We start from the raw sequence: 13,719 nt of genomic DNA on the forward strand, positions 1-13,719 counted from the left end.
GGGAAATTTTTTCTCCGCCATCTTCATCTCTCTCGTCCTCTATCCACACTCTTTCCTCCACTTTCCCTTCCCACACACAGAATAGCTGCCAGATATACTACCGTCAGGCCGACCTTTCTGTGTTTATTTCATTTCAATAAAATTCCTCTCTCTCTGCATTCAGTGTCATTCATGGCTTTCTTTCGCTGCTTTTTTACCTGGTAATGCTTCTGGTCAGCCGCGCAGAATTGAAGTCGTGGTAACAAACCTAAGAACAAAATTTTCATATGACATTTTTTGGTAATATTGCGCATTTTGCCGTTTCAAACATAGAGCCTCCGTTCCAAAGCCTCAGGTGTGATTCAAGCCAACCCACTCAGAGGGTCAGAATATCATCTGGCAAGTAGTATTTATGTTGTTACCTGGTGCCATTATAAAGCTGCTGTTTTTTTTTGAAGATCATCCATACGTTAAGGTACAAATTCGGGGCTCTCTTCCATAATGTGCAGTGTGCAGTAACTAGAAACAAGGCATCTGAAGAATCTGTAGTTTACATGTCTGTACCTCAACACCGGACAAAAAACTCAACAGAAACCGAGTTGCTGCACCACGCACCGTCAGTTATGCTTGAGTCGTTACAATGCGCGGTTTTTACTGGGCAATGGCGCATAAACGGCTATGGTGAAAGAAGACGCACCGGATGCTGGACATGTAGAAGCGCGTCAAGGCAAAACATGCAGAAGCCACACTGGCCGAGTTTGAACAGTTTCGCGTGGACCTCGAAGAGCCGTGCTGCGCAAGCGCGAGGAGCATTGGATTGGATTGGAGTGGCTTGGATTGTATTGGATTGGAAATCCAATCCGATCGGAGTAAGGGTGTGTAGAGAATTGGGTCTGCACATTCGCAGGTCTGCGCATTACAGAGGAGTGGCGTCATAGCCGTGGCAGACGCACTGGCGCCGGCGCGTGCCCAGCTGTGCGCCTCCGTTGCGCACTAGCCAAGTCTGATGCTGCGCCGGAGCCGCTTGATAGCCGTTTCGCGTGGCTCCTGGAGAGCCGTGCTGCGCATGCCGGAGAAGAGCGACTTGATTGGACCGGACTGGCCTGGATTGGATTGGACTGGACTGGATTAGATTGGATTGGAAATCGTTTTAGAAGCAGTGAGCATGATAATCAGGTTATTCTAGACAACCAGGAAACCTAAAAATAACCAGCTGAACCTTAGCTCAAGGTACGTATATCCTGAAATAGCCGAGCTAAGCCACTACTAATTTTTTTTACCTTAGTAATGGCTTTCGGGGTTTGTCAGCTGGCTCACACGTTCAGGCACATTACCTGGTTAAAGCCGACGCAAGAGATCGGTATTAATATAACAGGAAAATTAGAAAACCCTCGCGATGCCTATTGGGTCTCCTTTACGAACACGATTATCGTTCCAAAATATCCGTTGACCGCCTATCTCCGTGAAAAACTACGAGTACATTGTGAGCATACGGGACTGCAAGTCTGGACACAGTACCATTTATTCAATTGAATCAAACCCGCTGATCATCGCATTTTCTGCACTTATTGCGGTATTCATTGATACCTTAAACCCATATATAAAAAATTGCACTAGTTCAATTGCCGACGAATGGAACATTTAGTCCTCACTGGGTTCGTTCTGCTGACGGCAACCTGCATCTAGAGTACTTATTGTGGCCCTGGAAGCGTTTGAGAGGCTGTACCTTCTACTGATCCTGGAGGGAACGCCAAACGCCGTCTCAGGTAGTTTTGCGTCCTTCGTTTCGGGTAAGTAATTCAAGAAAACCAGGGCTGCGATGGCTAGAGACATTGCAAACATCTGGCGTACGGCAAGGTCGTAGTTGTCCATTAGGGGCAGCAGACTTGTGACGAAGTTGGTAAGCGCGAAAGTCGAACCGACTCCCGTTGCCCGGTGATACGTCGGGTACAGCTCGAGGCTGTAGACACAAGCGACAGCCGCGTTGGTCAGCAGTGACACGTGTAGCAGCTCGCTTAGTGCAATGGCCCCGATATCAAATGTGTGCGCCTTTGCAAAGAACATGACCGTAAGAGTGGCGCAGGCGATCGCGATGCCCAAGCCGAGCGCCCTCGTACGATCCCATCGGTCGAGAAGCCACGAAGAGATGCACAGTCCCATCAGCCTCGGCACGAGCAGAGCAGTGGTGTGCCACGCAGGCAGGGCCGCTGACGATTCTCGGTGCCCACACGAATGCAGCCCACGCAGGACCGCGAGCTGGCTCAAAAATACGGTGGATAGCACCACAAGTCTCGCCCAGAATGTTGGCACCACGAGCAACCCGAGGGTTGCTATGGATGCAGCCGTATCGCTCCTGGGGCCCACCTTAGCCAATGTTCTGGCTGCGCGCTGCCGACGCAGGCGGTACACTTCGGCGTCAAAGTAAACGCTCAGGCGGGTCGAGGGACCGTACTTCTCTGAGGCAACCACGTCCGAGATGGCCAGCAGCCAGCGCGCCGACTCGTGGATGCCGACGAAGCTGAATAGGTGCAGGAATGCGACCCCGAGGAAGGCGATCGCCAGCGTGCGTCGGTCAACCGTCAGGCCCTCTAGGAGGCAGGGAAGCCAGCTGCCCAACGCGGCGCCCAGAAGAGCGGCGCACACGTACCTGCTCCTGGGGAAAAAAGAAAGCGCGCGCGGCATGGCGGTTGGCCGCGAGTCACGCAAGAGAAAATTTACAGCCAGCGTTTACTCGCTTCATGTTACTCCTTGTGAATGATTCTTTGTCTCATTGACTAGATGAGTTCCCCGGCTGTACTCGGCACTTGTTTGTTTAAACAATCCTCAACTCCTTCTGCGGTATCAGTGGACTAAGCGGATGAAGACGGCGGAAGAATTGATGACGGCGAGTTATGGTTGACCCCCGCGAGCTATCCACACACCACTGGCGAACGGCGAACACCGGAAAACGGTGTGCAGTAGCGGCCGCGGTCCATAAATTGTCTACATGCCTGTCGCGCTATATAGCCACCGGCGTCCCGCGGCGTCACGCAACCAAATAGGCGATTCGAAAACTTAGCCCCTTGTCTCGTGATTGAGCATTCCGGCCGAGAGTTAAAAGGATACTTAAACAAGAGTTTTATGCAAGCAAAACCGCCCGAAACTCATGCTTTCTCAGGCACTTGTCATACACATCCCTTTTGTTTGGTGCAAAGAAAAGTTAAGGTACATTTGAGGTAAAATATACTTGACTAGCGGTAGTAACTGGCGATGCCCGGGTCTGTCACTGTAATAATTACACGAATGGGTATAATAGTTATAAGTCATCTCTTTTCATAATTAGGCAGTGCACCATGGAGGTGTATACAATTAGGAAGACCTGCCTGTTTTCAATATATAGTATATGGGCTCCTCTCGCAAGCGTGTGATTATATGAGACAACCGGAACTCCTGCTTTATTCGAACTACCGCGAAAAAAATTGTACCAAGATGGTTCGATCAAAGAACTACGTACTCAGGGGAAGTGTTGCGTGGTGGCTGTAAATAATACCCATCAGTCACAGTTTTGCAGTGACTAACATGGCGCCCACGGGAGGCGTGCGCTTGCAGAAGTTCCCAACAGATGGCGACCGCTATGATACGCGGGGAAATTGAACTGAATTACATTCCCAAATTAGTGCAATTTAAATATTCCCGCCTGCATGTTTATACGTTTCATGGGGAAAATCCTGAATTGGATTTTGGACAAGTCTATGAGCACTACGTTTAAGCAAAAACGTATAGGATATATCAACGGGCGGAATAGTTACGGACGAATCCGTAAAAACCGGTGACATGAAAAATCCTGAATCTCCCTATTACGTGGCTGTTATAAAAAGTTCTTGTAAAACAGTTTGGGCATATTGGCATTGGTGGGCTGTATAAAGAAATACTTGTTGGATATCTCAATGGGGTTGGCATAAAAAAATTGGTAGAACAATCCTTTAGCTGATTTGAATCTCCCAGGTATTTAATTTTTGAAGAGTTCAGCAATATTGAGGTCTTAAACCATAGAAATGGCCGCCCTGCGAAAGTGGATACCCAGCGGAGCTTTTGTAAACCACTACACATGCTGTTGTGGGAGGGCATGGAATTTTCCCCGTCGTCTCGCCGAGCTTGTCACTTGCCCTCGGTTTCTCTGGCGGTGGAGCCTGACCCATGCTCTCGCCCTCGAATGACGTCAACCCCCCCTTTTCTCGAGCAGCTGCAAACCTAGTACTTAGCAGGAACACATGGGATAGTTCCATTGTTCACGAGCGCCTTATCATCTATCGTGTGGTTTAGATGCTTGTTTTGTGGTTTTTCTTTTAAGGAATACTGAACTCTATGCTGTATGCCTGATTGCGAAGGAAGATTGCGCTGGGCTTCTCTGGCAGCAGATGCTACGTCTTGCCTATCCTGATGCATGCGCTCGACGCGTATTAGGGGAGAACTGCTGGATCCTGCCTCGGTTTTTGTACACGACACGAAATTTTCCAACCAACGAGAGGCTAACAGCTTCGCTGTAATAGAAATGCGCATCTCAAACTTGAAGCTTCTACAATTGGCAAGATTGGCTTGGCTTTCAAAACAAATGTTGAGCCACCCGCCACCGTGGCTCAGTGGCTAAGACGTTGTGCTGCTGTGCACGAGGACGCGGGTTCCATTCCCGGCCATGGCGGCCGGTTTTCTGATGGAGGCGAAAAACAGAAACGCATGTGGCCGAGATATCGGCGCACGTTAAGGGTCCCCAGGAGATCAAAATTAATCTGGAGCCCTGCACTACGGCGCGCCTCATCGCCTGCGTTACGTCGGTGCTTTACACCCTACAATCAATCAATCAATCAATCAATCAATCAATCAATCAATCAATCAATCAATCAATCAATCAATCAATCAATCAATCAATCAATCAATCAATCAATCAATCAATCAATCAATCAATCAATCAACCAATCAATCAATCAATCAATCAATCAATTGACCAAACAATCAATCAATCAATAAATCAATCAACCAATCAATCAATTGACCGAACAATCAATCAATCAATAAATCAACCAATCAACCAACCAACAATCAATCAATCAATCAACCAATCACTCAATGAATCAATCAATCAACTATTCAACCAATCAATCAATCAATGTTGAGCCCTTTAGGTGCGTGATAAGTGGAAATTAAAAGAATCTGGTTACGCTTTCAACGGCGTCGCAGGGCGAAATCCTTCAAATTGGTTTTGTTAATTTGTATGAGCAACACTTATTAGGAAAAACCGATTGGAGAAATCAATTATCGGTACATTTACTCGAGAATATTTAAGAACAACCATTTGTTCTGGAATTCGGAATCGCCCCAATAGTCTTGGTAAGGGCGAATTCGTAAAACTTCTTTTCAGGTATTTTTAAGGCGCACACATATCAGCAAAAGCACTTTGATTTGTGAACGGGTGAGCGATACAATCAGAAATTTATGTACACACAATTTCCCCCTTTTCCTCGGTTAGGAGAACAATATCGAAAATTCCGCCTTAGTGAGCGCGTACATCATGACGCAAATGTACTCCCGAAATTTCAACTCTTGAGAGGTGTAGCAGCTTTGCCTGGACGTTGATGAGTGAGAGAGTCGGTCAATCAGTCGGGCACCGCTCTTTATAGGTATAGATTAAACGCAGTCCCCGCGTCCACTTAGTTATAAATGTTCATTGGGTTGGGTTTCACAAAACTAAGCAAAAAAAGTGCTCACCGAACAAAAAAATGATGCGTTGAAAGTGGCGCACAAAGGCGATAGTACGTTCGAGACGAAAGCGAGCACAAAAAGGACAGAACTGCCGCTCGTGCTGTTCAAGGCAGAGTAAGTGAGTGAGTGAAAGGCTTTTATTAACACAAGGAGGGCTCAGGGGCCGCAAGGGGGAAAAGGGGGAAATAGGAGGGGAAAGATGAGGGTCAAGAGGTGATGTTCAGCTGAAAATCCTGGAAAGCAATAGTCGGTTTCTGAATACACAGATAGCGGTGGTAGACCCCGGCTAAACTACTTTTGCGAGGCCGCTCCCGAGAGCGAAGCACCCGAGGGCAGCCAGAAAATCGGTGTCGCTGAATGTCGGAGACGATTTATTGCTTGGATTGAGTAGGCATTCAGCAGGATGGGGCGGACGGATTGGTACGCAGAGCAGTGCCAAATAACTTGGGACAGATGTGCTATTGTAGCTGTGTTGCTACATGACAGTAGGGCGGAGAATTGCGTGTGATGTGGGGAGTCAATGCAGCGCTCGCGCAAAATTTGTTAATAAAAACTTCGGCGAGTTAGTGATGCGGCGTTATGCAGGAAACCTGCAGGAGTGGCAGGTGGGTAAAGCTGGCGGCTTCCACGTCTGCATTAACGCTGGGATATCTCAATACGTGTGGTTTGAAGGGAAAGACACTTACGAACGAGAGTAGCCATGGGAACGTCGGAGCGGTTCACACTTTCTCTCGGTAACCGTCTTCTTCGTGCTTTTGGATTTGTTGAGCGAGACTGTGGCAGCATGGGAGCCTCAGAGCCGCAGTGGAACTCCAACATTTGTAGAGGTCATTGAATCGAGAGCCAAAGCTAGTCAACCACCCAACCACCCAAGTTAAAACCCATTTCCTCTCCTCTTCCCATTTTACCACCTGCGTGGAATAAAGGCTAGAAACGATAGTTAAAAATGGGGCAGTGCTAACGTCAGCCTGTGCTTTTTAATGCTTACGCATTCCTTACCAAGTATCTAAAAAATCGTGTAATGCCTTGTGAAGAAACCGAAAACGCGTGAAGCTGGTCAAATGAGGGTGCATCAGCCCGAGTCCTCCAGCACCGTCATATTATATTTCCGACACGCTGGAAGCAGTTTGTATGTAGAGAGGGATGCATGGAAGTGCAAAATTAAACAACAAAATCATCCAGCCCTCTGTTTAACGACGGCGAAGGTTCAACGAGAAGCTTTCTTCGCGCGAAATATAATGGGAAATGGTTAAAGTCAAAGATGCTGGGATCAAAAGACGCTGCGATCAAAAGACAAAACTGCGTGGTGGTCAAATTCAAAGCTCAACTAGTCAGAGTTTAAATACAAAAGGCAACCAAAGAAACCCACACGAGAAAGCTACGCGATAGATCATCATCGTAGTTAGAAGGAGTGCATGATTTTTCAAGGGTAGGTGGCAGCTTGTAAACCTCGACCACAGCATTCAGTTGTGAAACTGAGTACAGGCTTTTGTCACGCTCCTGTCTCTCATCCTTCAGCCAGGTAGGAATTGGCTTTTAAAAAATCATTAACCAGCTAGCCAGCAACCTTTCAAATTCTTGTAAAGCGATGCATTTCCACGACAAGCAATAACGTTCTACTATCATGCGGTATCTATTCTAAACTATTCCGAATACTGTATTAAGCGCATTTATGTGAAATTAAACAATTTTATACCGTAGGTAATGAAGTTACGGAATCACCGTCCACCACAATTTCTGCTGTGAGGTGAATCTTAAAAGGCAGAACCCCCACCCACCAACGTTTTCTTTTGCTTGTGCACGACGCCGTTTCGTCGTAAACTGCCACAGGCCAGCCCCGCAGCACTTCTGGATCGGCTGCACACAACGGCTTTGTAGGAGCATTTATCTGCAATATATTCCTCGATGCGCCAAACAGCATGCGGGCATAAAAAATTTCACAAAGGAACGCACTTGCCCTTCCAGCTTGACTTCCAGCTTGGCGTCTGCTGTGACGTCTGCTATCCAGACGACACAGCAGACGACACAGCAGACGACTTTCAGTGTCGTCTGCTATCTGCAATTACTGAGCATGGGCGTAAATCATGTGTCACACATGGTATCCCTCGTAATGGTCTCCTCCACGCTCAAGATTTACCGATCTAAAAAATCCTTGTGGTTATCTACACGTTGCAAGCCGCACCGTAGCAGAACGACACAAAGCCATGCACACTAACGCTGTGCTGACTGCCGCCGGTATTCTACTGACGACCGGTTCGCCACGGGCGGCGCTGTTCTCTAAAGCGATGGTGGTGCCATGCAACGGCCGCCCGGTCCCTATAGTACAGCGGCTTTGGCATTTGCCCGGCGATACCCAGCGGTGAGCGCCTGTTATCCTTTCGCTACCGGAGCAAGCGAGAAGGCGGTGCACCTGCTTGCTTCCGAGGTGACTTCGAAGAGCAGCACCAGCGACATCAGGGAGCACCCGGCCAGCGCTGCCGCCACCACCATCCGAGACACGACGAAGTGGAAGAAGTCGGGGGCGTACACTGTCTGCGCAGCGCCCGCCAGCGCAGCCACAGCGCAGGCCAGAATCAGGGGCCGGCGTCCGAGTCGGTCGGCGGCGGTGCCCACGAAAGGCGCGCACACGAGGCTCCCCAGGTGCGTGAACGTGCGCAGCACGCGGAGCCGCCAGGCGTGTCCGCACACCAGGCTCCACTCGCTCACCACCGTGCTCACTCCGTCGGGCAGGTCGAACTCCCACTCCCGGCAGGGAAGCTCCTCCGGGCCGGAGAACGGCCACGCGGGCCCCCCGCCAGCAGGCGTCGAGGCTCCTGGGGAAAGGGACCACTGCAGGGTTAATTACCAGCCACAGACGAAATGAGGAAAAAGAGAGCAGGTGGAGCACATTGAATACTTCGTCGAGCCACTCCACCGCCTCTCTGCAAGCTAGCGTCGAAAGGCGTACGTTCGCCTTCGCAATTAGGATGCGGAGACAGAGGAAACAGCGGAGCTGCTGGTCTACAGTCAACTGCAAGTCGGCTTTTCTCAGGTCTGCCAATTATATCCGTAGATCGGACACTGATGCAACCGAGCGCAATAGGCAATCTGTGTAGAATACTTCGATGCGCGCGCCCCCGCTTAGAGTGGTGTCAGCTTTTGAAAGGGCAGGTGCCGCCTCGGCGGCCTTGGCGGCAGCGTAGCCGCCATTTTGACTCTTCCGGCCGGGCCCGCTCACTCGATGCTCGTTCCCCGCCAGTTTTATGCGATCGTTTCCATCACCGTGCCCTTGTGCTGCGGGCCGCAGGCAAAAGTTCTAGGAATGGCTAAAAACTCTAGCACTTGCCCAGGGGATCGAAAAGAAGGCTTCTGTAGACACCGAAAATCAATCGCGACAAGCGGAATTCCAGCAAAGCCTCATCCATTTGTATCGTAAGTAAACATGTATTTTTTTTTAGCGCGAAGCTATTTTATCAGCCAGAAATATTTAGCGCACCATTATTTTTTATTTGGGTGAGTGGGCAAACGTTGGGCAGCCAAGCGTCGTGGGGCGTACGGGGAATTTGGGGAACGACCGCGCGGTGAGAAAATGCCCCAGATAGGAGGCCGGAGTATTTATTGAATACAAAAGCACCCGTGTGGGCAATATTTGGTGCAGCCTAAAGGGCCCCGAGCATTCTGATACATTCAAAAGTACTACTGAGTGTTTCAGAGTAGTGTCGTTGCGTGGGAAAGTTTCACGCTGGGTTCAGAACTTATATTTATTCGTGCACGCTTTCCACAACCTCGTCGAAACTTGCATGCCTCTTCCGAAATGAGAACGTTTGGACACAAAACTTATGGTCTTACTGCGAAAATTGTTCAGCGTTACGATGCCGGGCCGGTTACCGCCGTCGTTGTTCTTGTGAAGCAGTGCTTTTTAAATGACAAGTAAAAACAAGCCCAGGCCTATTGCGCAGTGTTGTGTCTTTTTTACAAGATAATTAAATTCTGCCCTAGTAGAAAATCATGACTTTGCTACAAACGTTTCTTAGAAATAAATCTGTAACGCCTGGTATAAAGTATCGCCCCAGCGACCTTATCTTTCATCAGCCGATTTTTTTTTATTCGCCAGCATTTTCAGTGCAAACGTTTAACCTATTATCCTAACAGCAGGCAAGGAACGCCCTTTATAAATCTCACCCCACAAACCTGTTTTTTCGTAAGCTGATTGTTTTTATTCGCATAAATTTTCAGTTCAAAGGTTTAAAGCATTACCCTAACAGCAGGCAAGGTTCATTGTCGCGCTCATTGAAAAGGCTCACGGAAAACGCACGTGAAATCAGATGATTAAAATTTTCCCGTGGAGCTAACCTCTCCAATGAATAAATATTTCTCTCTGACTCGCACAGACTGCTATTTCTTGCCGGAGATCATACAGAGCGCATAAATGAGGTTTTTGGTTAAATGACAAGGACGTACATTCATCGTTATTTTGCCAGTCTGCTGAAATACAATTGAAAATTTCTTTGCAGGCTTACTTTGAACCAAACTACTATGAATGAAACTGCGGAATGGTTGGGAAAGGCTGAAACCGAATGCAGTCATGATGATAACAGCGAGTCAGGGACAGTCGCGGTAGCTTTCCTTCTGCGCTGTTTAGTTAAAGCCACTCGGTCGATAACACTCCATCCTGTCGCCGTTGCAGCGTGCTCCGCGAACTCAAGCGCACCTAACCACTTGCTAGACGCCTTTGCAAGGGCGCGTGCACAGTGCCTAAAGCAGGCGGCCGGCCAGGACGGTGCGGCTCGGCCTACCCAGTGTTGCGCGGAGGCGCGGTAGATGGCGCTGCGCTCGCTCGGTACACTTGGAAAAAGAGGATGGATGCGAAGAAGTCCTTAGATATGTACAGGATCGGGAAGCAGGAGATCACAAGGGAAAAATTATTCGTTAATACCAAAGGGAGTGCATTGCTTTTTGAAGCCCGAGCGGGTTGCTTGCGGACAAAAACGCTTATCCGCGAGCCGGTACAGGAAGAACTATGCGTAGGCTGCGGAAATGAGCCAGAAACCATTCGACATTGTAACGGAGTGCAAAAGTATCCGTCCAGTCCCCAGTGATGCAGCCATCCAGCTTCCGGAAGCCCTTGGCTTTAAGGTTAGCGGAGAAGTGAACTGGACAGCAGTAGAGGTTAGTAAAAGAAGGTTAGAATGTTGGAGGGAAAATAACAGAGAACAATCTGGGAAGACATGCGAACAATGAAGTCCGACTAGCACAAAAATCTCATAAAAGTATTTTCTTTTTAGTTTGTCATTAATTTTGTTGGTATTTTTTTTGTCGAGGTGACTGTACAGTGGCGTTGCGATTGAGGCCGCTGTGCAACGCCACCCCGTTACAAAGGGGAAGCCACTAAGCAACATCATCAAGCTTGAATGCACGGAGCCTAATATTGTTGAGCTGCCAGGCAAGAGTTGAGGAACGCCACGCGTGCCGTATGAAGGATTTGGCTGCTGCAAGACTCGGTTCGCGCGCTTTTGGGATTGTAATTATTGGCGGCTGTAATATTTTTATCGCAGATAAAGTCAGATAAGCTACTGCCCTGGCCGTCAGAGCCATAACTACTCAGCAATTTTTCACTATCTCAAGCGTTCGGCCGCGAATATGGTATGTTTTAGAGTGGAACGACGCGAGTGGATTTTCGTATTAGTCAGCGATCTTTTTCTTTGCAGAAATGGACAAAGACATCTTCCATGCAAAGCGGGGAATGGAGAGGGGTGTTGCTCTTGTTCTGCAGCGTCCAAGTGACTCTGAACTTGACTCTAATGATGATGACACAAGGGATGAAACTGTTCACGCGGATACCTCAGAAGCGGCGCCAAGCCACGGCGATGGCGTGACCAGTAGCCCTGTCTCGAAAACAGGCGCGGAAAGACGTAGACTAAGAAAAGTAATACACAGGACGACGCGCTCGTCCTGTGTATTACTTTTCTTAGTCTACGTCTTTCCGCGCCTGTTTTCGAGATGAATCAGCACCAACGCGCCCAACTTGCCATCCTGTTAAACAGTAGCCCTGATCGCTCGACAAGAACCAGTTTAGAGCGCTGGAAATGATCATTGTCGGCTTGTAGATCCTGCCCTTCATCAACGAAAGCAAAAGGCCACAATCGCGCTCTCGTGCCCGTTTTGGACGATGATGATGATCGCGACAAAAGTGGCACTTTCCGCTTTTCGCGTATTCCTTGGAAGATAGCAGAGTAAAGGCTCGGCTTCTCGGCTTCTCTGCAAGGGGGACTTCTTTGCCCCAAACGAAAAAAATATGCCTCGCAAGGATTTTCGTGTCTCGGGTTGCAAATCGCTGAAATCACCGAACCAAGCGCTCGTACCACGCCCTGTTGTTAGACCTCGCATGAAAGCCCTGCAGCTTTCTGTCCCCAAGAGGAAACGCGCAATGTCTTCTGATGATGCCCGTTACGACAATGTCATCCTCTGACCAGTTCCACCTCTAGAACGTGCCTTTGATTCGGCGTCGCACGAAGGAAACCAGACAAGAGGTCGGTGCGCCATGTGCCACAAGGACGTCTCTGGATTGAAGTGCGCTAAATGCGTTGTTTTCCTTTGCCGGAAGAGCAGAAAAACTGCTTTCTGACTTTTCTAACCCGCTAACATTTTTTTTAAAAGGTATAAAAAATCACCAGAGTACACGCGTTAGAAAGCGTCATAAAGTTTTGTTCAGCCCGCCTTTTTACCGCTAACTGGCAGATCAACAAAATTGTTGACCTCCTCTATCTTCTTTAGTTTTTAGGCAACGTCATGAAACTTATTTCGGTGGTTCTGCGGTTGCTTCAAAGAAGAAATAAACCAGCATTTTTAAATTTCGGCTGTTTTTTCTTATCTCGCCAGTTAAAGGGCTAAGCTTTCTCTCATGCAAGCTCATTCGAAGTAAAAGTCCAAAATCCAGAGCGCTACAACCATGCCAGTATGGCGCAAGCGGATAGACGGCGGCTTCAAAACGCGAGGAACCCAGGTTCGATTTCGACCACGGGAAGCTTTTTTATTGAGGCACTTGTTGTGCCTCTGTGGAAACCAATTGCCTGATTCAACTTTCCTGCAGCGCATTTTGGGCGATAAAAACGCGATCAGGGAGGCATAGAAAGCTTGTCGTTAATAGTGGCAGAGAAAATTTCAGCTCCATTGTGCCCACGGAAATTGATGAGAACTGAAAGTAAAATACTTTGCTTTTGTGCACTCACTGAATTGGCGCACTCAGACGCTCACCGATTCCAGCGGTTGGAGCTACGTCATGCACGCTTCCACCCTTACAAAGCTTGTTTCATAGCTAGTACGAAATTTCAGTTTGAGCGAGGCGGAAGGATAAAAACCTCTTCATCTGTTTATAGTCACAATGTTTACCTACAAGTACAGTGCGAAGCTTTTTACAAGAGTTCTTTTGGTGGATTAGGACACGCGGTCGGTTTAGAATTGCGGCCGTGATGGGATGCTGCAGCCCAAGAATAAACCATCGGAAAAAGGGAAATTCCAAGTGGCCACCAGCGGTGGTTTATCAATTGCGCGTTGTATTGTATTTACGGCGCCCTGACCAGCCTGGCGTTGTCATTGGTTGCGAATGCGGGTGTGCATGGCCGGTTTTCTGACCAAGCAGTGTGTGCTTGTATGCTAGGGCCCCTGTTACGCCGAACATGGCGCTTTGAAGACTGTGCTGAGTCCACCGTGTGTGCTAAGTGCTCACAACAGCCCAATCATCATCATCGTCATCACCGTGTACATATTCGTGTCATTAAAGCGGAAAACCTCGTTCCGGTCAGCCATGTTACCGAACCCTGCTCACTGCCTTCTCTTGCCTTAACAGATTGGTTGGCGAACACTGAGCTTGACGCTGCTTTGCAGGTCGCTAGGCTCAACGTCAAGGTTGCTCACGTAAAGACTGAACGCAGAACTAACAACATTCTCACACACGCACAAATCAGAGTTTGGTCAATGGCGATTAGAAATTTCACGGCCGATTCACGTATCCTAATTTTGCTGTGA

The 13,719-nt window shown here is 48.5% G+C and overlaps 1 protein-coding gene across 1 annotated transcript in view; it reads right to left on the reverse strand.

Annotated features, from left to right (window-relative positions):
* Positions 1-1,526: 1,526 nt before the first annotated feature.
* Positions 1,527-13,719, reverse strand: part of LOC144159752 (solute carrier family 22 member 7-like) — a 31,210-nt gene continuing 19,017 nt past the window's right edge. Inside the window, exons 4-5 of the mRNA XM_077691447.1 lie at positions 8,126-8,528; positions 1,527-2,632 (exon numbers count right to left, since the gene is read on the reverse strand). Coding sequence (XP_077547573.1) covers positions 1,621-2,632; positions 8,126-8,528 — 1,415 coding nt within the window. The 3' untranslated portion in view covers positions 1,527-1,620. The remainder of the gene's footprint in view (positions 2,633-8,125; positions 8,529-13,719) is intronic.

Source organism: Haemaphysalis longicornis, unplaced genomic scaffold, assembly GCF_048455015.1.
Source record: "Haemaphysalis longicornis isolate Haplotype H1 unplaced genomic scaffold, Haemaphysalis longicornis Haplotype H1 scaffold_10, whole genome shotgun sequence".
Classification (NCBI taxonomy): domain Eukaryota; kingdom Metazoa; phylum Arthropoda; class Arachnida; order Ixodida; family Ixodidae; genus Haemaphysalis; species Haemaphysalis longicornis.